The following is a 25,184-nucleotide window of genomic DNA, read 5'->3' on the forward strand; positions in this document are numbered from 1 at the left end:
GGAACCCCACATAGGAACCCGGCACATGGAGAGACAGAAATGATCTGGGAGATCCACAAAAAGCCAGGGGTGGGCCAGGGGTACTCTGGGTGGGGAGATCCAGAACCCTCAAGCCCAGGGAAATAAAGAAAGAGACAGGCCGCCCTGGAAGCTAATTGTCACACACCAGATCTGCAGCAGCTGTGAGGTGGTGGTGGGGGCAGGGGGCGGGGCGGCGACTAAACATCTTGGGGCCACTAACTCACAAAGACAGGATTCTTACCGTCAGTGTCCGAGTGGATGACATCCACGAACTGTGCGTCGCTGGGATCTAATCTGTCCTCAGGAGGTCTCCCGTTGAATAAAGGGCCTGCAGGGTCAAGACCTAGAAGGAAATCAGAGCATCTTGGCAGCCCCACACGGTGAGTCACTGCTCTTTGCACCCCTCCTGGAGAGGATGGCTCACAGGCTGCTGGGCACGCTTGGGTTGAGTAATCCCTAGCATCCCATCAGGAGTCAGGACTCCTGTCCACAGCCTGCAGCTTTTTCCCACAGTGTGGACGGCTACTCTGACAGTGGCTCTGAGAACAGCTCCAGGAGGAGGCCGGGTTGGGGAAAGAGCCCCAGAGCAGGGAGTCACACAGTCAGCTTAGGTAGAAAAGCTCCTCTGGCAAAAACCCTCAGAGAGGGCAAAAGAGGAGCGGTAGGGCAGGGAATTAAACCCAGGACCTTACCTTATGCACGAAGCTACACCCAGCTACCTCCCCAGCCCTTGACAAAGTTCCATATCCCTCAAACCAGTTGAATTAGCAATGTAGCCCAGGCTGGCCTCTAACTGGATTTTCACCTCCCTTAGTCTCCCGTGTGTCAGGATTAATGGTGCCCTGACCTTCCCCATTTTAGGGACTTCAGAAGCCCCACTCAGCTTTCAGTCTCAGCTTGCTTGGACCAGATCACAAAGCCATGCTGGCCAGTATGATTCCATCCTACAGGTGACTTCCCCTGAGGCTCAGGGTGCTCACCCATCCTGGCCAGAGCCTGCACCATTTGCTCACCGTCTCTCAGTCCCTAGCAGAGCCATTTCAGCAGGAAGCTGAAGGAGAGGTTACACTACAGATGAGGCCCATCAGATGCATCCCACAATGCCTGAACTGATTCCTGGTCTTGGTCAGGGTGAACTGGGCTCCACTACCACAGCAGTGAGACACCGGGAAAACCACACTCGGGCTTCCAGAACCACAGCATGAACTCCGACCACGTCCCCATTTACTAGAGCCCTGTGCAAAGACGGCTTAAGGGTATCTTGGAAGTTTAACCTATAAATATCACCGTATGCTTAAATTCATTTTATTTTTCTTGTTTTAGGTGCTGGAGATTAAACCCCAAACCTCGTGCACGCTGAGCATGTGCTGCTACACAGCTGCCCCCCTAGTCCCTCTGGATGCCTTTCTGAGGACGTCCCCAGCCCTTGACAAAGTTCCACGCACATCTGTGATTCTGTTTCCTGTTTTCCTCCCTCCCGCTGTCCTTGCAATTCCTTGAAACACTCCTTCGTCTGCCTCCCTCCCTTTCCTTGTCCCCACCCCCGGCTTTCTTCTTCTGTCCTCTCCAACTGAAACTGCTGTGGGAGGGTGTGAGGTAACTCCCAGTCACTCAAGACCAACAAGTGGCCTCAAGACAACAGCTCCCAACACAGTAGGGGAAAACTCCACAGCCTTGGAAAGAATTTACCCAGAAACCTCCCCCTCTTCACGTCAGACAACGCCAACCACTTTCAGGCCAAAAAGTATAAATAGTGGGTGCTCTGGCTCAAAGCCTTCTGTAGATCTGGATAAAACTTTTAGACCAGGGAGGGCACTGAGGGTGGTCAGAGGTAACCACGTACCAGCGCATAGAAATGGACGGGAAAGTATGGTCCAGAACCGGCATCCGGATTTGCAGTTACAAGTTTCTAGTAGTCACCCAACACACGTGTGCGTGTGTTACATGCACATGTATATGCATATTAGCAAGTGTATGGGCACATGTGTGTGCACGTATGGAGTCTGGAGGTTGACCCTGGGTGTCAGCTTGCTCTAAGGACCCTCTGTCTCTGACACCCCAATGCTGGGATTACAGGTGAGTTACGACCAGCATTTATCTAGGTGCCGAGGGTCCAAACTCTAGTCCTCAGGCTTGCATAACAAGTGTTTGTATCTGCAGAGCCATTTCCCAGGCTGAAATGTTTTAAAAACAAATGGGAACTGATTTTAAGAATGAGGACTGAGAGGCTGGAGAGATCGCTCAGCAGGACGCTGCTCTTCCAGAGAACCTAGGTTTAGTTTCCAGCACATAACTCGGAGATCTGGCCTCTGCAGGCACCTGCACATACATGGTGTGTGTGTGTGTGTGTGTGTGTGTGTGTGTGTGTGTGTGTGTGTGTGTGTGTGTGTGTGTGTGTGTGTGTGTGTGTGTGTGTGTGTGCATGTGTGAATGTGCGTGTGTACACACACACACACACACTAAAAAACTAATTTTTTTTTTTTTTAAGAATATAAGGTCAGGGATGTAGCTCAGATCATAGTGTGCTTGCCTTTCATGCAGTGATATCCTGGATTCAATTCCCAGCACACACAAAAAAAATTAAATTAAAACTTTTAAATTTTAGCCATGCGTGGTGGCACATACCTTTAATCCCAGCCCTTGGGAGGCAGAGAAAGGTGAATCTCTATGAGTTGGAGGCCAGCCTGGTTTACAAAATTTGTTCTATGACAGCCAGGGCTGTTGCACAAAGAAACCAAAAAAGAAAAAATAATTTAGTTTTAATAATTTAGTGATATATATCAGACATGGGAGAACTCAAGAGGCTAAGTCAGAAAGGAGCGTCTCAGATTCAAGGCCAGCTTGGGGTACAAGTGAATTAAAAAAATAACCTGGGCTTCAGAGCAGCATCTTGTCTCAAAAGACAAAATAAGACAAAACTGGGCCATTGACGGCTCAGTGGATAAAGGCATTGCCACCAAGCCTGACAACCCGAGTTCAATCTCTGGACATGCAGGCCATTAGGAGAGACCTGACTCCTGTAAAATGTCCTCTAACTTTTATATGCATGGTGTGCCACACCCTCACACATATACACACACACAAAATAAATAAAACAAAAATTTTAAAAATAAAAATATTTTATATTTCAATTTAAATTATGTAATACTTAATTTAAAATATAAAATAGTACTCAAAAATTAAAAATAGGGCTGGAGAGATGGCTCAGTGGTTAAGAGCACTGTCTGCTCTTCCAGAGGTCCTGAGTTCAATTCCCAGCAACCACATGGTGGCTCACAACCATCTGTAATGAGATCTGATGCCCTCTTCTGGTGTGTCTGAGGACAGCTACAGTGTACTTATATATAATAAATGAATAAGTCTTTAAAAAAAGAAAGAAAAGAAAAGAAAAAGAAAAAAATTAAAAATAAACAAAACGAAATGAGCCAGGAATGGTAGGTCGCACTTGTAACCCCAGCACTTAGGAGTCTGAGGCAGGAGGATTGGCATAAGCTTAAGGCCAGTCTGAGCTCAGTGAGTTTCTAGGCCAACCTCGGCTACAGGTAAAGCCCTGCTTCAACACAACAAGGGAAATAAAGCATCCTGCTCAACCAGCAAACCTGAACTTTGTCGTTCCAGTACACCCAATCACCAATGTGAGCCTTAATTTTCTTCCTTTTTCCTTCTTTCTGAACCTTCATCCTCAAAAGCCAGTGCTTATTTCGCACCTACAGCCCATCTCAGTCCACACTGGCTTCACTTCAGGTACCCAGGGGCTACAAGTACAATACGGCTAACTGGATCGTTTCTCAAAGGGTGCTGGTCAGACCTCCCGCATCTTCCGCTTGAAAATTTAGGCTCCTTGTCTTGGAAGCAACTCATGGCAGAGTCTGGGCCTGGCATACATAAAATTCTCAATTCATCCCAGCACCGAACATATGAAGGAAAAAAGGGAGGGAGAGAGGGAGAAACAGAGGAGGGAGGGATGGAGAGGGAGGGAGCTAATGAGAAGTCAAACCAAGAGATATACCTGGAGAAGAGAAGCAGAAGAGAGGAAGCTGACAGAGAGACAGCAGGGTGAAGGACCAACTCTGCCAGGCTGACCTACTCTGGTCTCAGGAAATAATAGCGGCTTGTGTCCATGGGTGACAGATCACATTCCCACCCTGTGACCCAGTGAGCACACCCAAGCAAGGAAGCAAGGACACTGGCACTCGGAATTCTCCTGAGACATCTGGGACTAAATTCGAGGCTCGGAGATGGTGAGGAGAGAACTGGGGGCATCCACGGAGGTAGACAATGGATTTGTGGACCTGAAGTTGAGTCCAGGTCTCGGAGTAGGTCACATGGGCCTAGAGTTAGGAAGCCTGGCCCGGGGAATTACTGTAATTAGAGGTACATTGTCGTTCACGTGGTCAGGAGGGCACAGGGGAGAATATGGTGCTTGGGTAGAAGGAAAACCTTGGCTGAAGGGTACATCAGTCCATTTCTCCCTAACTCTGTGATCAGTGACCTTGAGTTGGCAGTGACGTCATTAGTCACCACCAAGGAAGTCGGCATAGAAACCAGCAATGTATGTCAACACCCACCACTGAACCCCACTGCAACACACCATGGGAAAGAAAAATCCAAATCCCCTCTGTCAGAAAAGGGGTTTCTAGAGTGGGGCAAAACCAAGCCTCTGACCTTTTAAGTGTGAGGATTCTCTCCTCTCTCTCTCTCCCCTCCCCTCTTGTCTCCATCTCCCCTCTCCCCCTCTCCACCCCTCCCCCCTTTATCCCATTTCCCCTCTCTTTCCCTTTCCCCTCTCCACCCCTCTCACCTCTCCTCTCTCCCCTCTCCCCTCTCCCCTCTCTCAACTTTTAAAACTACTTTGATTCCCTAGGAAGGTAGGGAAATTAGATAATTAAGGAAGCCTTGGCTTTTGGAAAAAGTGAGGAAAAAAAATCCAAGACAAACGCCGGGAAGCCCTGCTAGCAAGTTGGGTGCAGGGAAGGGGATTTGGGGCTATCACCTCTTATCCTCACACACAATCCCCCTGAATTTAAAACCCTGTGCACGGGAATGAATCCCGGTGAATGATAATCTCTTGAAAGCTGGAGCCGGCCCTCAGCGCTGTGAATAGCTGTGGAAAATTCCTAAGCTCTAGGTAGGCGATCCAGAATGAGTCTTTGTCCTTTAGGGTTTGACCTCCTGCAATTCCGGTATTTTCATTCTCTTCTCGAAAGCCGATACTTAGCCACAAATTCCCCATCTCCTTTTCTATCCCTGAGTCTGCACCCATGCCTGGTGAATCGGAGCTGCATAGTCCAAACCAGCCTGAATTAACCCCAAGGAAGAGGGCTTTCTGGGCAAAGCTCAATCCCATGAGATATTGGTGGGGGTTACCATAAGGCAAAACGCTGGGCTGGGGTCAATATTACCTGTGTGGTGGTGCTCTCCCAGAGAACACCTGTCCAGGTGAGACCCCTGGTAACCAACAGGAACCTTACCTGTGATTCTCCCCAGCTTCCCGGAATACATTTCTCCAACAAATCCAGCTATGTGGGCTCCTAGACTTACTCCAATCATGTAAATGTTGTCCAGAGAACCTCCTTTGACCTAGAATTTCATTAATAAAGTGTAAGTGTTCAAGAACTTGACCACACTTGAAGAGATTTCCTGTTCACTTCGGAGGAATACTCCTAAGTGCTTTATATCTATTCTCACGTGTGCTATTGTGTGTGTGGGTAGATATGCGTGCACATCTATACGCTTACTTGTAGAGGTCAAAGGTCAAAGAGTCAGGTGTCTGGCTGGAGGGATAGCTCAGTGGTCAGGAACACTTGTTGCTTTTGCAGAGGAACCAGGTTCGATTCTCAGCACCCACAGAGCAGCTCACAACTGTATGTCATTTCAGTTCCAGGGGCTCCAATGCCTCCTTCTGACTTCTGTAGGCACCAACACATCCATGGTGCACACATACACATGAGGTAAAACACTCATACACATCAGAAAGAATAAATAAATCTTTCTTTTTAAGTTAGACGTCTCCCTCATTTTCTCCACACCTCATTTTTGGGACAGGGTCTCTTGCCGAGCCTGGAGGTAGCTGATTTGGTTAGGCAAGCCAACGAAGCCTAGGGACTCTGTCGTCTCTGCTTCCCCGGGTCACGGATACAGACATGCACTGTTTGCTGCTGTGCTCAGATTTTTCATATAGGTTCTGGGAGTTGAAATCAGGTCTTCGTGCTTGCACACCAAGTGTTAATCAACAGAACCAACTCCCAAGGTTCTATAGTCTCCTTTGGATATCACAAGAGGGCTGGAGAGGTGGGTCTGAGGTAGAGCACTTGCCTCAGATGTTATAAGCCTCAGGCTCAATCCCCAGCATGGCAGAAAAGTGGGGAAGTTACAGCACCGTGCGATGTCCAAGACTCCTTCATTATACAAATAAGGAAAGCGAAGCCCAGAGTTGAGGTCATCTGGCCCACGGGGAGGGCACAGAGAAGGATTCAAACCAACCTGCTAGCCCCGAATCAGTGTCTTTTAGCGTCTTCACTCCTGATTCCGCTGGATGTCAAGCAGAGACGTGTTTAGGGCTTCCCCACACGGGAAGGCATGATAAAACACTTTGATGAATTCCTAATGGAGTCACTCTCCCTTCTCCAGGAAGAAAAGATGAGAGAGGGCAGACCTCGCTGATCATAGGCTGCAGGCAGCTTGCTCTGAGCCACCCAAACATTCTGGGACCTGGCTACTGTGGAACTTGCTCTGTAGACCAGGCTGGAATCGAACTCACAGAGATCTGCCTCTTCTCCTTCTGGAGCCCTGGGATTAAAGACTTGTGCCACCACAGCCGGGCTCACGTCACACCTTTGTTATGTGTATGTGTGTGTGGGGGGGGGCTGGCATAGCTCATGAGAACACTCGATAAATAAAAGCTAAGGTCTTGCCTGCCTTGGGAGGACTGTCCCTCTGAACCATGGGTTTGGTTTGCACTGTGGTTGGAAATAACCTGGGCATCAGTAACTTGGTCTTTCAGCTGAACAGCTACAGAAGTTGAAGGAGATCCAGGCGTTTAAACTAACAACTGTAGGCAGACCCTCTCCTACTCAAAGACATCCTCTTAGCAGTCACAAAATGATGCTCCTTTTACAACGCCTTTTGCCTTTAGCTACAGAAGATGTTGAGGACTTAAGATCTACAGCATTTAAAATGAGAATCTTGCCCCATAGCCCTTTGCTGTGGATGGACACCCTGCAGAACCCCACCCTCTCCCCTGGGTTTATTCAGAATCCCACAATGTTACAAAATGTTACAAATCCTCCCCTCGCCCCCATCATCCAACCAAACGATGCCTCTTGGCTTTAAGCTTCCAAACAAGCCACCAAGGTCATCTAAGACAAGTCCTTCTTACCAACATCTCGTCGATAAATTCCTTCAAAATCAGAGCTACTTTTCTGGTCTTGCTAGAAGCATGGGGGTATATCACAGTCGTAGCTCCTCGATTCCAATCGACAACTACCACGTTCATCTCTTGTACACTGATCAAACTCTGTACCAACTCCTCCATCCAAACTGGAGGAGAGCCGGTTGGCCGGAAACCATGGATAATAAACGTGGTTTTCTTGGTCACATTTAAGCTCCCCAGGGCTGTGGAGTTGATGACTTGTGCGCAGGTCTGGTCTCTCTGTGTGTAGAGCATCAGTCTCACGGAGAGCCCTGTACCAACCACTGCGCTGTGGAAGCTCAGCTTGGTGAAGGACGGGCATGTTTCATCCGTATCTGGAAGAAAGAGTTAGGTAACACCATGCAGGGCCTCCTAAGTAAGGAGGTGCTGCGATCCGCTCACAGCACCTCCCCAGAGCCTGGATCTAGCTGCGCGAAGCTGAAAAAGTCATACTTAATCGGTATTCCTAAGTAGTGATCCCTGGTTTCTCCAGACATCTTTCTCCACACTCCTTCAAGGTCGAAAGCAGAAGTTAGCTCAATGGAGCTTCTATAACCCTCCGAGCCTTAAGTATCTCCTCACCCCCCAGCTCCCTAAGGCGCTCCCTGTGAGCGCCTCACTTACAGCACAATGAAATCATCTTTCTGGGGTCTGGGTACTGGGTATGGGTGCATCTACTGTGTGAGACCCGTTCTCCTTGATCGGTAATTTCTAGGCTGTGTATCCTTGGGCAGAACACAGCCAGAGAGAGTCAGCAACTGAGTCTCCACGGTCTCTTTTGTAGAACCTCTCCTGGGAGGATGGTCAGAGGGTGGTCTGTCCTGCCCTGGGCATCTGAAAATGCAGATCACGTCAGCGGGTGCTGAGCCCTTTTCTTCTAGCTCTCCTTTCAAGTCTTTGTCCTGCAGAGCAGCCTCGGAAGAAAGTTGAACTCAAGGAAGAGACAGCACAAACCTGGAAGATCTTCTTGTTGTTTGAGTCAGGATCTCAATATGAAAGCCAGTCCAGCTTCTGACTTATGGCGCAGCCCAGTCTAGCCTCGACCTTACAATCCACCTGTCTCAGCCACCTAATTCTAGGTTTACAGCTATACCCTGTCATGGCCAGCTTGGAGCATCTTGCTGGAAATGCCACTCAGTGGGACAGTCACTAGGAAACAATCAGTAACAATCAATCCGGCGGAGAAACTGGGCAGGGCCTTACTTAGTCGCCACGCTGTGGTACTGCAGAGGGCAGTGTGCCTTATATGCCTGTAACGTCAGAGGGCCCAGGGGCCACAGCGTCACTGCTCTGGTGCTGACACTGGGGCCCAACTGGGACTGGGAAACAGGCAAATACAAAGTGAGAAACAAGATCTGTCTTCCTGGCAAAGGATCACCAGAATAAACGGTGCAGGGAGGCCGCGGGGTGTATTCTAAATTAAAGGAGATCAGAAACGGATACACTAAGGTAGTCCTTGGACCTGGGGCAGACCTTGTGGTAAACAAGAATGCAATAAAATAAACTAAGTCAGGAAAATTGGTATCTAGGCAATCCGGCAAAAGTGTGGCCTCAGCTTTCAGCTCATGTAGACGGTCACACTGTGGTTATTCTGGTGGTTTGAATAAGAATGGCCCTCGTGAACTCATATTTCAGTGCTTAGTCACCGGGGAATGACAGTACTTGACAGGGAGTACTTGACTAGAAGATGTGGCTTCCTTGGAGTTGGGTGTGGCCTTGTTGAAGGAAGTGTGTGATAGGGGGTGGGGGGGACGGCGGTAGAAATTTCAAAAGCCCACTCTGTCATGATGACAATGGACAATGAAACTATAAGCCAGCCCCAACTAAACACCTCCCTGTAAGGGGGTTGCTGTGGTCATGGTGTCTCTTCACAGCAACAGAACAGTGACTAAGAGAGAAATAAAAGAGAAAACCCCAATTCTTAGAAAATGTAACTAAAGCATTTAAGGTTAAAAAGCCCAACTTATTGACAAATGGTTCAGACATATAAACAGATAGCTAACCAACGATGGGATGCACATGCCAAAGTGTTGAGAGTGAATCAATCTAGGGATGCAGGGTGGGCTCCATGGCTGAGCGCAAGCATGCGCAAGGCCCAGGAAGTTCCTGAGAACCCGTAAGTAAACCTGCACGAAGGTTTGCTTCTGGTCTGTGTGCTCTATTCTTGCAGCTTTGCTGAGAATGTTCAGCTATTTCCAAGTAAGCTTGGAAGAACAAGGCGAAGACCCATCAGTGACAGATAGAGGAGATGCGCTGTCAGTGCTAACCTCAAAAAGCAAAACTGGATGGAGGCGATGGCCTGTGCCTGTAATCCCAGCATTCTGGAAGCAAAGGCAGGTGGATCTCTGTGAGTTCAAGGTCAGCCTGGGCTGCGTAGTAAAACCCTATCTCAGAAAAAAAGGGGGGGGAGGAAGAGGAGGAGGAAGAGGAAGAAGAGGAGGAGGAGGAGGAGGAGAAAGAGGAGGAGGAGGAGGAAGAGGAGGAGGAGGAAGAGGAGGAGGAGGAGGAGGAGGAGGAGGAAGAGGAGGAGGAAGAGGAGGAAGAGGAGGAAGAGGAGGAGGAGGAAGAGGAAAAGGAGGAGGAGAAAGAGGAGGAGGAGGAGGAAGAGGAGGAAGAGGAAGAGGAAAAGGAGGAGGAGAAAGAGGAGGAGGAAGAGGAGGAGGAGGAAGAGGAAAAGGAGGAGGAGAAAGAGGAGGAGGAAGAGGAGGAGAAATAGGAGGAGGAGGAGGAGGAAGAAGAGGAAGAGGAAGGGGCCACTGCATCCACAGCAAAAGCAAGGTGCAGCGGCTGTTCCTAGTTGTCAACCTAACTATATCTGGAATGAACTACAATTCAGAATTGGAAGGCTCACTTTTGATCCTGATCTTGAGGCTGGGAAACACAAGTTCTGACCTGGATCTTGGTATGGAGATCTTGAGGCAAAGCGGCTATGAACCCCAGGAGACTAAAGCAAGGAGATCTCTGAGTTCAAGGTCACCTGGGACAAAGCAAGTCCCAGGCCCAGGCGTGGTGGTAACCACCTTTGATATGGGACACATCTTCTGCTGGAGACCTACATAAGGACATTGGAAGAAGGAAGACTCTCTTCTTTGCCTTGCCTGCCTCATGGGACAGAGCCACTGCTAGGCCCTTGGACTTCCATTCACAGCTGCTGCTGATCGTTGTTGGGGAGTCAGACTACAGACTGTAAGTCATCAATCAATTCTCTTCCTATACAGGGACTACCCATAAGTTCTGTGACTCCAGAGAACCCTGACTAAGACACAAGGAAAGCAAGGGAAGGGAAGAAAGGAAGTAAAGAGCAAAGGAGGCCAATGTTTGAGGCTTCAGTTCAAAGGGCAACGGAAGAGAGCTGGAGACAGACAAAAGCTCAAGTTGCAAGGTGATGGGAGTGGGGGCTGGAGGAGGACGGCTCAGTGGTTAAGGGCACTGACTGCTCTCACAGAGGACCTGGTTTTGGTGCTCAGCAGCCACGGGGCAGCTCACAACTTCACAACTGCCTAGAACCCCAGTTCTAAGGGTTCTGCCACCTTCTTCTAACCTCCAAAGGCAGGAAGAACACACACACACACGCGCACACACACACACACACACACACACACACACACACACACTACACATACATGTATACACACAGCAACATTCATGTACATTAGAAAATACGGATGGCTCAATGGTTAAAAGCACTTACAGACTCTTGAAGAGGACACAGGTTCAATTCCCAGCACCCACGTGTGGTGTACAAGCACCCGTACTGGCCCCCGCATGCATATAGTGTACATACATACACCGAGGAATACAAACAGAAAGTAAAATCAAATTCAAAGAAAAGGAGAAACATATATGGATATGTACTGAGATGGAAGAGTTTTGAGGTCCTGGGTTTGGGGATTTGTCAGGATTGGACCTTTGCAGTGTTCTATAATGCTTCGATCAAGAGCTGCTAGGAGAGGCCTCACTGAGCTACTCTGAGATGGAGCACACATGCACTGGGCCCCGAGGCCAACTCAGCCACCGAGAGACAAAGGCAAAAGGGCAACCACGGGTGAAAAATTCTAGTTTCCAGCCTCGACATAACGACCGAGAGCTGCATTGTTTTAAATTGAATTATTTGAAAACCGCCCTGCACGGCACCATCGTACATTCCGCTTCCCTTATGTAGACTAGCTCTACAGAAAATGAAGCACAGGCCCGTCACAGGGCTGGGGAACTTGCCCTGGGTCGATGCTAATGCCAGAGAGAACAGAGGGGAAGGACATCAACTTCCGATGGGCCACCAAAAGGCAGGAGAACCTTGGGACACACCTAGTCTGACCTCTCTCAATGGAAACTTAAGAAACTAACTATATAGAAACGTCTGGGTACTTTTGGTCATGGCGTCAACCACAGCAATAGTCATACCCAATGCTCTGGGCCCTACATCTACACTGGTACTGTCAGGCATGGTCCTTAGTAGGTCAACGCTTCTATGTCACCCTTCAAGTCCTCTTCCTGAAAAAGCCCTTGAGAAACGAACTGCACCTGTTGGTTCTGCTTGGAGAGCAATAACTCACTGTTTAATTTGTCACCTGATAGTACTGGGGGTGTTGTGGAAATGATGTGTGCAAGAGAGGAATGTGGCTGGGATTAGTCCTGAATGAGCCCCTCCTGGGGAAGACAGATGTTTCCTTACTTAATTACTAAGTCGGCTCACCTTAGGACACGTGAACCTATCTAGTGTTGGAAGCCTATGGGTTCGAAGCCACATATTCTCCAGGGTCCTTGAGAGACAGGAGGTTGGTGAGTTGAAGGTCAGGCTGGGCTACAATGAGAACTTGTTGCAGGAGGTAGGGGTGGGGAGAAAGCACAGTGGACTCCACCATGTCACCTGGCAGGCCACCTGCCCTTTAAGCCCATCTAGCATGGCTCATCTGAAAGAGGGAAATTATACCTGTCCTTTCAGGATTATTTTGGATTATTTTGGAATTCCAATACTCTGAAATAACACTTCCTCTCATCCTGTGCTCTTAGAAGAAAAATGGCCCCAACTGGCTATTTGCATGCACCAACCGGTAGACTGGGAAGGTTTAGGAAGCATGACCTTGTTGGAGGCTGTGTCACTGGAGGTGGTTTTGAGGTTTCAAAAGTTCGTGTCAGGTCCAGTCTCTCCCCATCTCCGTGCCTCCCCTCCCCCTCTCCGTGCCTCCCCGTCCCCGTGCCTGCTGCCTGTGGATCAGTATATAAAGCTCGAAGCTATTGCTCCAACACCATGCCTGTTTGCTTCTTGCTGTGATAATGAACTAACCTCTGAATCAGTAAGCAAGCTCCCACTTCAATGCTTTCTTTTATGAGACTTGCCTTGGCCGCGGCGTCTCTTCACAGCAATAGAACAGCGAGTAAGACACACCTCTAGCCCATGGACGCTGTAACTTGTCTTAGAGGTTCGCCATCAACCCGTCTGGAATAGTCCCTGAGCTGTGCTGGAACTGAGGCTTGCTCTACCCGGTCTTTCTACCCCTTCCTTTCTCAGGTGCCGGCCCCAGAGCATGCTGGGAAATCTTCCTGCCCACTCTTCCCTCCTTCCCTGGATCCATCAACTGTACTTCTGTCAATGGAGCGTTTGATTTTCTTAGTTTCTTCATTCATTTGTTTAGTTTGGTTTGATTTTTTTTTTTTTTATTGCACCAATAAGGGACACAGGCCACACGTGTGTGCCATGGTGTGGGGGTCGGAAGGTCCAGTAGTTGGTTCTCTCCTCCCACCATGATGGAACTCTGGTCGGCAGGCTTGGCAGCAAGTGCCTAACCACTGAGCCATCTCATTAGTCCCTTTGGATTTTTTGAGACAAGGAAGCATTATACATTCTAGGCTGGCTTCAAATTCACGATATTTCTGCCTCAGCCTCCCTAGTCCTGGAGTTATAGGCATGTATCACCACGCCTAGTTCAAAACTAACCTTCCTGATTATTAATTTTTTTTTCCTATTTGAAAAGTATTTCGTGAGTGTTTCATGTACATGTCTGGTACCTACAGAGGCCCAAAGAGGGCAACCAATTCCCTGGAACGAGTTACAAATGAAAACGAGCTGTCATGTGGGTGATGGGAATCAAATCTCTGTCCTCTGTGCTCTTAACCACTGAGCCATCGCTCCAGCCCATTTATTAATTTTGACTTTTTAAAAAGGCCCAACTCAGGCCCTTTTGCGAAGGAAGCAAGCACTTTATCACTGAGCTCCACCTTTGCTTCCCAGAACCAAACACTTGGAAAAGACAACAATGAATCTGGGCCATGTTACAAATTAGCTCAGGCTACTTGGGATCAGGTGTTGTGCTGCTTGCGACAAAAGTGTTCCTAGGGGGTTGGGGATTTGGCTCAGTGGTAGAGCGCTTGCCTAGCAAGCACAAGGCCCTGGGTTCGGTCCCCAACTCCAAAAAAAAGAAAAAAGAAAAAAAAAGTGTTCATAGTACTGGAGCTGTTCTGTGTCAAAATTCTCAGCACTTTGGAGAGCACACAAACACTAGACATTGTGAGAAATACTTCAATGGCTTCACACATAGATTTCCTTTTTTTTTAATTTTATGCTGGTGTATTTAAAGTTATGAACTATCTTTTGCTTTCCAAAGGCAGACAATTTGGGGGCTATTTTAATGATTTCTTACAGAGCCAAGGTTACTCAGAGGACAAACCAGTGTATTAAACTGGTTTTTCAGGTTTAACCTCGTCTCTTGCAGTTCACTGAAACAGGGGAAAGTAAGCCTGTCCTTTACAGACTGCTTACCCTGAAATAACATTTTTTTACTGACACCTGGAAAGTTACAAGGAAATGGACTCTGTTTACAGCACCGTTTGAGGGTGTATCTGGATTCTATTCAGAGGTGGCATAATTGCTTATTATGACCTTCTTTCTTATATTAAAAGACTCGGATTAAAGCTGGAAATCAGGGCTACCGTCAATAACCATTTTATCTTGTGTAGCTCTGGCTGGCCTTGAACTCACTATGTAGCTAAGGATGTTCTTTTTTTTTTTTTTTTTTTTTTTTTGGGGCTGGGGGCCCAACCCAGGGCCTTTTGTTTCCTAGGCAAGCGCTCTCCCCCTGAGCTAAATCCCCAACCCCAAGGATGTTCTTGAACGTCCGATCTTCCTGCCTCTACTTTGTATGTGCTGGGGTTGCCGGTGTGCACACCACCCCAAGTTTATGCAGTGCTGCAGATCAAGCCCAGGTCCCGTGCATGCTGGGCAAACGCTCTTAACTGAGTCACATTGCAGACTCAAGGAGACACTTTCTTAGAGTCTTGGCCATGTCTGTTTACCTACTGACCACGGATGCTCTCCTGCTGTGCTGACAGAGTTAAACCATCATGAACTTCAGCTCAGAACGCTGAAAGTCTTAAATAAAAAACGCAGTATAGGTTTGGGAAAAGCAGGGGCTGGAGGGTCAGACCTACGTGTGACCTCTAGATCTATTTCCTAGGGACCTAAGCTAATCAGTTGCCTAACCTCTCTGGAGTCTCAATCTTCTGTTTAAAGACAGGTTGAATTTGAAGCCAAAAACATGTGTCTCTACATGTATGTAATTATTCGACTGTGAAATGTCTCCCACAGGTTCATGTGTTTGACCACTTGTCCCCAAATGGTGGCACTTGTTTTAAGAGGCTATAGAATCCTTGGGAAGTGAGTCCTAGGTAAAGGAAGTGTCCCTGAGGGCCAGGCCTTAAGCACTGTGGGCTGGGCGCTTTTCCAGCACCAGCTCTCTGTTTTCTGACTGCTAAGGTACAACGGCTGCATCCTAAGCTCCACCACCATCATCAGAGCCCAAGCCACACTGCTTTGTCACACGATGGGCTGAATCCTCTTATACCTGGAGCCAAAGAATCCCTTCCTCACTTAAGTTGCTTCTTTTGTCACAGAAACAGGGAAATTCATTCAATATGAACACACACACACACACACACACACACACACACAACTTCGGTATTTTGAACCAACTGAAAACAGTTGATCAACTCTCCACCATAAAGAAAAAGAAGGGGAAGGGACACTCTGAATAAAACTGTGTGATTTCAGTCTGTTTACACAGCATCACCAACCCTCATAAACTGCTGTACAAGGAAGTGAAGCCAGCCTGGGCCACCAGGGAACAGGTTGCTCATAAATGGCTTTCACCACACAGTATAGGTGATAGTAAAGAAAAAACAAAACAAAACAAAACAGTAGGGCTGGAGAACGGCTCAGTGGTTAGTACTGACTGCTCTTCCAGAGGTTCTGGGTTCAAATCCCAGCAACCACATGGTGGCTCACAACCATCTGTAATGGGATCCGATGCCCTCTTCTGGTGTGTCTGAAGATGACAGTGTACTTATATAATAAATAAATAAATCTTTTTTTTTTTTTAAGAACTCTTTCTTTAAGAAAAATGTTGGTGTTTTGTTCATTGTGCATTTATTACTTAATACTTTTAAATATCGTACAGGAGTATCACTTATTGGGAGAGTAGAGAGCTCAGTGGGTGAAGGTCGAGAAGCTGAAAAGGACTTGAGTCCAGGAACCACTTGGTGGAAGGAGAGAACGGATGCCTACAAGTTGTTCTCTGACCTCCCTAGCACATAGTGATTTGTGCTTATTTGCACGTGCATGCGCACATGCACACAACACAAAAGCCAAAAGTTAATTAATGAACGAATTAAATGCAATTGTTAAGTTAGCAAGACATGGCGCTGGGGAGATGGCTCTTCCTGAGGACTTGGGTTTGATTCCCAGCACCCACATGGTAGCTCACAGTAACCGTATATCCAGTCTCAGATCGGACGCCCTCTTCTGGCTTCTATTGGCACTGCATGCAAATGGTACACAGACATCATTCAGGAAAACTTTGTTAAAATGAAATCTCAGCCTAGCAAGCTCAAGGCCCTGGGTTCGGTCCTCAGCTCCGAAAAACAGGAAAAAAAAAAATGAAATCTCAAAGAAAATTTAAAAATCACTTATCTTGATATCTGAGTTTTGGTCCCTCTTCTCCTTGTTTTTCCGGGGAATGCTATTCTCACCCACTTTACCCTAAGCCCCAGACTATCAGGGTTGTTCTAAGAATTATAAGTGATGCCTATGAGGTCTCCAGAGCCTTGGCACATAGATATTAAAAAGTTAGCAACTGTTAATTTGATGATGGACTGGGAAAATACTATTTACCACATAGGATTGTACAAAGGCTTGAAACACTGCAGTCAAGGTGGGCAGGAAATAAATCCTAATATAATTATTACACATCTTCTAGTTTGATTCTAAGCTTCGTCTATTAGCACACTTATAAGACTTTTAACAGTTTTAATCAGTTTACAAAATTGAGTTCTACTGTCTTATCCTTTGCGTTATTTTATTTTTAAAATTTTTACATTTTCTTTCGTACTGTGTTTGCGAGTGTGCATACCCTTGCATGCCATAGCTCACACGTGAGGAGCTAGTGTTCCCCTTCCACCTCTCTAGAGGTTTGGGGGATGCGACTCAGCTCCCCAGACTTACGGGGTTGGCACTTTTACCCACCCAGCCATCTCGCCCGCCCCTTTTGAATTAATTCTAAATCATGTTGGGGGCATTTCTGAAAAAAACATCGGAATTATTTTCCCGATTATTTTTCCTTTCGCTCGTTCTGGCACTCCTATGCGTGTGCCGTATGTGTGTTTGTATGTCCGCCAGTTCACGCGTGTGCGTGCGCACAGGGGCGAGTGCGCTTGCGCATGTGCTCAGTCGCTCCTCAGTTTATGAACTGAGGCAGGGTAGGGTCTCTCATTGGAATCTAGAGCTCTCTGATTCCGCTGGTCCAGCTAGCTTAGGGATCCTCTGTCCCTGCCCGCCGAGCCCTGAGGTTGTAAGTGGGACTGCACACCCCATAGGCATTTGTGTGGGTTCATGCTTTTCTGTCGGCTCAGCCATCCTCTCAGCCCCAAAGATCACTTTCTTTAACAATCAGTTTAATACTGGAACCGGCAAGATGGCTCGGTGGGTCAAGGCAGCTGAGAGCAAGCCTGACAGCCCGCGTTGTGTCCAGTACCACACAGCTAAAGCAGAAAATCAGCTCCTACAAGTTGTACTCTGACCTCCATGTGTGCGCTGTGGCTTATGCGCCCACACATATTAAACAAGTAAACAGATGCAGTGGAAAACAGTTTTATATTTAAAACCTTAACCAGTCCTGGAGTACAGACATCTTCACTATACCTTGGCTGATTTGAGGTTTCCTGTTGGTCTCTGTGTGTTTGGTTGGTTGGTTTTTAACGTTATTCTTGCAGTTGGGAATATAACTCGGTAGTTGTGTTTGCCCAGTGTATGTCCTAGGGTTAAGAGGACCTGGCACCATCTGCTGCTGCCTCCACCGGAGGCTACTTCCTTAGAACGAATTGCGTGGGCCACTTTTAGGAGTCAAAGAGCATGAGTGGTCTGCAGGTCTGAGATCTGCTCCCTGCCCTTTAAAAAGATATGTCAAGGCTGGGGGTGGTGGTGAACACCTCCATCCCAGTGAGTTCGAGACCAGCCAGGGCTACACAGAGAAACAGAAACCCGATCTTAAAAAACAAACAGAAGTTATGTCAGAATTTGCAGTCACCAGCTTTGTGTGAAACAGAAGTGGGTTCCGGGAAGAACTGAGACGTGCATTTTACTTCATGTTTGTTATCTCACCACGGAGATTCAAATTTTCATTTTGATTTTAGTATCTTTCCTTGTATTGGAAATTGAACCCCGAGTGTCATACATGCTAGGCATATATTCTATGAATGAACTACATCCTCAACCTGGCAATAAATAATTTTTTAGTTATAAATATATCACACACCATTTTAGATATTTATGTATATGAAATTATGATTTTTAATAGTGATTTAAAATACACCCTAATAAATGCACAAAAGTATAAAATTTACCATTGCAAAAATATGAAATAAAATGAAAAAAACTTAACTTCTCTACTTAAGCATCAGAAAATAAGTTTTTAGTCTCAAAAGTAAATCATTTAATTTTATATAGGTGGAAAGACACAATTTAGCTATGAAAAAAATTAATACTACCTTAGCCTTTTCAGGTTAATTCAAAGAGATAAGGGTTTGATCTATGGTTGAGGGGGGAAAAAAATCACCATAAGAAAGCCCGTTTTTACCCATAACTCCTGGCCTCAAATATGGTCACACAGACCTTTGAAAGTCCACTAATACTTCTTAAAACATCTGCTAAATGACCTACCTGATTTCACCAAGCACATGAAACTGAGGAGAAAGCACAGTCTCAGCATAGGGAGCCTCAAGAGATCATGTGTCCCAAACACAAGGACGGGTGCCACTCCGCAGAGCCTGCCGGTCCTGCGCTCCCACACTGGAGTCTGCCTTTCTCCAAGTGAGCTCATACAGGACTAGTCCATGACAACAGGAAGTCCCCAGGCGGGTTCTGAGGCCCTGTTAGTCCTGTCAGGATCTTTGGCTCCTCCTCTTTGCGATGAAAGGCCTGGGACTTTCTGCTTGCACAACTGGTGCATATGTTAATGTGCTGTTTGCATCTGAAGGATGACAAGTAAAAAGTTTTCCTTGTTCGTGGGCGGTTTACTAGCTGTTTGGCTTGGTGTGTTGAAATCGACCTCATTTGAGATCCTTTTCCCTTATGAATGAAATGACAGATCCGGGTCAGTGTTCTCCTATCCTCGCTGTATATACAAAACCACTTTTGTGTTAACTCGCACGCACGTTCTCCACAGAGCAGTCTTCAGACTTTTACTGAGCACATTTCACTGAGTTCAGTTATATTGCTGTATGTACGGATATATAGCTATGCTTCAGATTAGAGAGATCGTTTGTACTTAACCTTTTCACTTCTCATCCAGAGCCCATGTTGCCCTCATAGCTGAGTTTTTATTTTTGAATTTTATTTATTGGGGGTGGCAGTGAGTGTGGGCTGCGGTCCCCGCCCTTCTGTACATAGTCTTGGGGTCAGGCCTGGGGACAAGTACCTTTGCCAGCTGTGCCCTCTCACCCATCCATCTGTCTTCTTAAAGGGAAAGAACACATCTATGTCTTCCCAACCTTTCTAAGTTCTACGCTAGAGGTAACTAATCCTGCTTTACCAGGTGACTGTGAGTGAAGGTACTTCAGCAGTAGAGAGTGTCCCCAGTCTAGTTGGGAAGGCGGGTCACTAATGACAGGATACACTGCAAAGTGATGTAACCCTCTTTCTAGCGAAAACTTCCCTAATAAGTTTCTGGGTATTTTATAACCTTAAAACATAGGTATTGGGTTGGGGATTTAGCTCAGTGGTAGAGCGCTTGCCTAGCAAGCGCAAGGCCCTGGGTTCGGTCCCCAGCTCCGAAAAAAAGAAAAAAAAAACAAAACATAGGTATGTAGCCTCAATAAATAAAACATTTATGTTCTGTGAGTCTCAACTTTCTCAATCATTGACGTGAGGATAACATCGCTCGACTCGCAGGGGTTATGCAGATTAAATGAGGTATGAAGTCTTCAGCACTGTGCCTGCTGCCAAGGTAATTGCTCCTGCCACTTGCCAACTCTGGGTACCGTTCCAGGTCACACAGCCGACGCCGCCCCTACCCCTCTGAAGACTCGCTGTAGAGCTGAGAAGGGGGTCTTCAAGATGAACTTGAGGAATGGGGGCTTCCTTCTAGTCCTTTAGTGAACCCTGCAGGAGCACACTGCAGTTAGTGTGTTTTGTTTTTTCTGTCCTGTCTGGAAATGAATTAGGGAACTGTAAATAGGAAACTCAAGTCAACCAGCTTTTTTGCTCTGCACACGGAACAGAGAATTGCTCTGTCTCTTTAAAGAATCTGCCCTGGAATGTGCCGCTCCCTGCTGGGTCAGTGTACTTACCTGATAAGTGCGTGTTGAGTTCCCATCAGTTCTAAGTGCTTATCTGGACCCAGCCAATATACTTTAGGGGTGAAACTAGCCACTCCCCAGTTATAGGAGTAAGGGTCACTCTGCTGAGTGGTCATCTACGTGTTAATAGGACACAGAAGTTCCCCTGGTTTCATGGCTGGGTGCTCAGTTTCCGTTCCAGCATTAAGTGAAGCAGAGAGGCAATGAAGGAACCCATTCTCTTTTAGAGAAGTGAGAAATATTGACACTGTAATAACCAATACCGAGCATGCCATAGGAAAACAGAACACCCCAAAGGTGGGGACAGGAGGAAAGGGTAGGAGTGAGTCAGCACAGGGACTCTTATCTGTTGGGTGGGCGGAGCTGGGATCCAGGGCCTTGGGCTAAGCAGGTGCTCTACCACCTGGCCGTCTCCTGATCCCTGCAGGGATCCTTTGATGGACGGATACTTCTGTGCTTTAGCTGTGGGGGTGTCCATAAAAATCCGTGCAATGAGATTACAGAGAAACATACATGCACACGCACATGGGCACACGGACACATATGTGCATGTGGTACTGAGAGAGTCTCTGAGCTGCACCAATGACGATTACTTTCTGGTTTTGATAGAATGTTACTATTTGCATAAGATGTTGCACTGATGGGAAACTGTGAGAGTACACAAGGGCTTTCTTCTATTGTTTTTGCAACTTCTTGTCAACCAATAATTATTTAAAAGTAAAATGTGTTTTTAAAGCTTACAAAAATGGGTCAACTCTTACAGTCATGGAAAGAGCATTAATTTAAAGGTGTTCTGAGGAAGCCCTGTCTTTATCTGTCAGTTAACCAAGAATCTCTCGATTCCTTTGCCCTCTTAAGGGATAATTCACAAATGTCACAGTATCCTCAGTCCGGCCTGTTGTCCTCACCATCTTTTGTTTAGTGTACTTTTCTGATACAATCTCATGTAACCATAGCTGGTTTCAAACTTGCAGGCAATGAACACCCTATGCTCCTGCCTCAGCCTCCCAAGTGCTGGGACTGTATATGTGAATCACCACATCTGTCTCTCTAGCCTACCGTGTGTGTTGTGTGATTGCTTTTTCTTTTTCCTCTTCTCCCTGCTCACCTCAGAGAGCAGAGTAGAAAGGGGCAGTCCAGCTTATACTGTATGGACTGGAAGGACAAGTATGCAGGTGTGATGGAACTGGGGAGAGGTAGTTTGATTAGTCTCTATTTGACAACCAGAAAGGGTGACCTGTGTCTCGCCCTTGCTGGTCTAGGGCCACGTAGCTCTATGACTCACTGTAACACTCTTTTGTCGACCTGCTGTCTCTCACTCGGAATACAAGTTCAGAAAGGTGAGTCAGTTACCTTAACTCCTATCCAACAGAGAGTTAGGGTTATACTCCCCAAACCACGCCTTTCTCCCCTCCCTTCCTCCCTCCCACCCTCCCTCCCTCTCATCCTCCTTCCCTCCCTCACTCTCTTCCTTTCAATAGTTTTCAGTTCTTGGATTTCCAACCCTGTTTTGTTGTTTGCTACCACTAAGCCCCGCCCCTTCAATAGTTTTCAGTTCTAATTTAATTTCTTTTTTATTGTTTATTTTTGCAGTGCTGCAGGCTGGACTCAGGGCCTTGAGCATGCTCAGCGGGCATTCCACCACCAAGTGCATCCTCTGCCCTTTCTTTCTTTTTTTTTTTTTTTTTTTTTTTTTTGGGGCGGGGGACTGAACCCAGGGCCTTGGGTTTGCTAGGCAAGCGCTCTACCACTGAGCTAAATCCCCAACCCCTCTGCCTTCTTTCTTTCTGCTCTGGACACAGAACCTAGGCCTAGAAGGTCTACTAGACCTAGAAGGTCACTGTAAACCAGTGAGTTAGACTCCCCAGCCTTTTCTAGCTAAACTGCACTTGCTGGTCAGGTAGATGGATGGATGGCTCAGTTGGAGAATTGATGTCCCGGGAGCATGAAGGCCTGAGGTCAAATACCTAGCACCCAGTGAAAAGTCCCACAACCTACCCAAGAAGCTGGGTGTGGTGGGACCTGTAATCTCAGCACCAGAAACGGGGAGACAGGAGGATTCCTGGGCTTGCCAGCCATTCTAGCCCTAGGGATCCTGAGACCTTGTCTCATAAAAGTACATATGTATATGCCACAGAAATGAATGAAAAAAGAGGCCATAAATTAAAAAGGAATAAGAAGGGGTATATGGGAGGGAAGGGGAAGGACGAAATGATGTTATATGATATTATAAAGTTAATGTTAAATGATATTATCTCAAAAATAACTTTTAAAAGGTGGAAAAATTATTGAGGAAGACCAGCAGCACACACATACACACACACACACACACACACACACACACACACACACACACACACACACGCAATCCCACAGCCCGGATTAAATTTGTAATCTTCCCACCTCAGCCTCCTCAATGGGTAGAATTAATTATCTATGTGTGGTAATATATTTGGTTTCTCTCTCCCTTTGTCCCTTTCTTCCTTTCTTCTTCTTTCTCCTCCTCTTCTTCCTCTTTGTGCCCCCATCCCCAACAAGCAGATGACCTGACTGAAACCCACAGTGGAGAAAGCGAATTCCTAAAAGTTGTCCTTTGACCTCCACATGCATATGTGCAAATAATAATAACAGCAATAATAAAGTAATAATAAATAATAAAGTAATAATAAAATGCTTGAGCACTTGTTCTGCAGGCACGAGGGCCTGAGTTCAGGTCTCCAGCCCCCATGTGAAGAGCCAAGCATAGAGTCACACACATGTAATCCCAGAGCTGTGGACAGAGACAAATGAAAGAAAAGGTAGCAGGCTTCGGAGCAAGTCCCACATTCCATGGGAGACTTTGACTTGAAGGAATAAGGCAAGGAGTATGTCCTGCTGTGACCTCAAGGACACTTGTGTCCACATACAGCACAGTCACACACACACACACACACACACACACACACACACACACACACACACACGCACTCACAGCAGGTCTCATAATACCAATTACAAAGAAAGCTAACCATTGTTTTCAAACACGCTGGTAACAACAGGAGGATAATTTGAGGCCAGAATCACTCTGAATCCCCAGCCCAGACAGCAAGGGAGTGAAGAATCTTACTTCACTGGCTTCATTGGGGGTGTGGGGGAACTAATGTTTTTTTTCATGACACCAAAGTATATGTTTAGAAAGCACAAATCCCAGCCAGGCAGTGGTGACGCATATCTTTAGTCCCAGCACTTGGGAGGCAGAGGCAGGCAGATCTCTGAGTTTGAGGCTAGCCTGGTCTACACAGTGAGTTCCAGGACAGCCAGGGCTACACTTAAAAATCCTGTCTCAAAAAAACCAAGACCACACCAAAGCAACCAACCAAATGAACAAACGAAGGCTTGACAGTGTAGTAATTAAAACTGGCTGAGTGTCATGGTGCATACGTTTAACCCTCGAGGCTTGAGGATCCAGAGTTTGAAGTTAGCCTAGGCTATCCAGAGAGATGCAGCCTCAGAAACAAAACAAATACACAGAACAGGGCATAGCCTGGTCTTGAATAGTCATGGAGTGTTACACAGAAACTCTGAGGGATATGAAAACAAACAGGGCAATAAGACAGCAAACTGCTTTGTCCTGTTAAAAGTTCTAGAACAAACAAAATTTAATAAGTCTAAGGAACGCCCAGTATCTGGTGAAATCTCTTTTGGTACCATGGATTTTAGAGTCCTTTGGATCTTAATTGTTATGTCAAAACTGAATGCAAGAAGTGAAGTAAAGAAACCAAAATGGCTGCTCTGTGTGTGGAAAGGGGGAAAGTTTATTCCAAACTGCCAAGGCTGTCTTCTCAGGAAGAGAGAGAGAAGCAAGAGGGGCAAAATCTCCAGGGCTATGAGGAAAATTGGAGCATGCTAGCTGGGGTGTGGAGGCTTTGAAGTGTATATGGGTAGCTGTGGGTAGGAGCTGAGGAAGCCTGGGGGCTACCAGGGATCTTGATATGCTGAGGGGTACCACTGGTATGTGTTAGTGATGGTGGCAGAGCCTTTTCTCCCTTTTGTTGGAGATAGGGGAATGACTCCTTTAGGCTACTGGGAACCAGTTTTGCAAGTTTCTGAGGAAGACTGGGTTTTAACCCAGAAATATGACTATAGTCCAGAACTGCCTTTCAGAATTTGGAGAAATGTGCTTCCTAAGGACCTAACAAAAATTTTTTATTTGTTTTAGTTGAAGTAGGTGGCTTCCCTAGAACTGAACATGAGAATCTAGAATTCGACAGTCTCCTAGGGATACCTGAGGCAGGTGCAGGTATGTCCATGTGAGAAGCGGCTCCATGGAAACATTCCACAGTTTGGAAGGTCAGTCCTGTGACCTGCTAACTAGGTCAGCATTTGGAACGGTTAAGAGCCATCTGGGGCTCACGCAGCCTTGGTCCACAGGATATTCTCTTGGAGAGAGCTTCTCTTCACTGTCCTTGGTTTCAACGTTGTCTTGCCACCAAAGTGTATATGTGTGTCTGTATGTGTGTGCATCTCTCTGTCTCTCTGTCTGTCTCTGTCTGTGTCTCTGTCTCTCTCTCTCGTGTGTGTGTGTGTGTGTGCATCTCTCTGTCTCTCTGTTTCTTGTGTGTGTCTGTGTGTCTGTATGTGTGTGCATCTCTCTGTCTCTCTGTCTCTGTCTCTCTGTCTGTCTCTATCTCTGTCTGTCTCTCTGTCTCCCGTGTGTGTCTGTGTCTGTATGTGTGTACAACTCTCTCTATTTCTCTCTGTCTCTGTCTCTCTCTGTGACTCTGTCTCTGTCTCTGTCTGTCTCTCTCTCATGTGTGCATCTCTCTCTGTCTGTCTCTGTCTGTGTCTCTGTCTCTCTCTCTCTCGTGTGTGTGTGTGTGCATCTCTCTGTCTCTCTGTTTCTTGTGTGTGTCGTGTCTGTGTGTCTGTA

The 25,184-nt window shown here is 46.8% G+C and overlaps 1 protein-coding gene across 1 annotated transcript in view; it reads right to left on the reverse strand.

Annotated features, from left to right (window-relative positions):
- Liph (lipase H) overlaps positions 1-18,921 on the reverse strand; it is a 48,395-nt gene extending 29,474 nt beyond the window's left edge. Inside the window, exons 1-4 of the mRNA XM_032900004.1 lie at positions 18,639-18,921; positions 7,400-7,767; positions 5,493-5,601; positions 263-364 (exon numbers count right to left, since the gene is read on the reverse strand). Of these exons, the coding sequence (XP_032755895.1) occupies positions 263-364; positions 5,493-5,601; positions 7,400-7,767; positions 18,639-18,798 (739 nt within the window). The 5' untranslated portion in view covers positions 18,799-18,921. The remainder of the gene's footprint in view (positions 1-262; positions 365-5,492; positions 5,602-7,399; positions 7,768-18,638) is intronic.
- Positions 18,922-25,184: the final 6,263 nt, after the last annotated feature.

This window comes from Rattus rattus, chromosome 4 (genome assembly GCF_011064425.1).
Source record: "Rattus rattus isolate New Zealand chromosome 4, Rrattus_CSIRO_v1, whole genome shotgun sequence".
Lineage (NCBI taxonomy): Eukaryota > Metazoa > Chordata > Mammalia > Rodentia > Muridae > Rattus > Rattus rattus.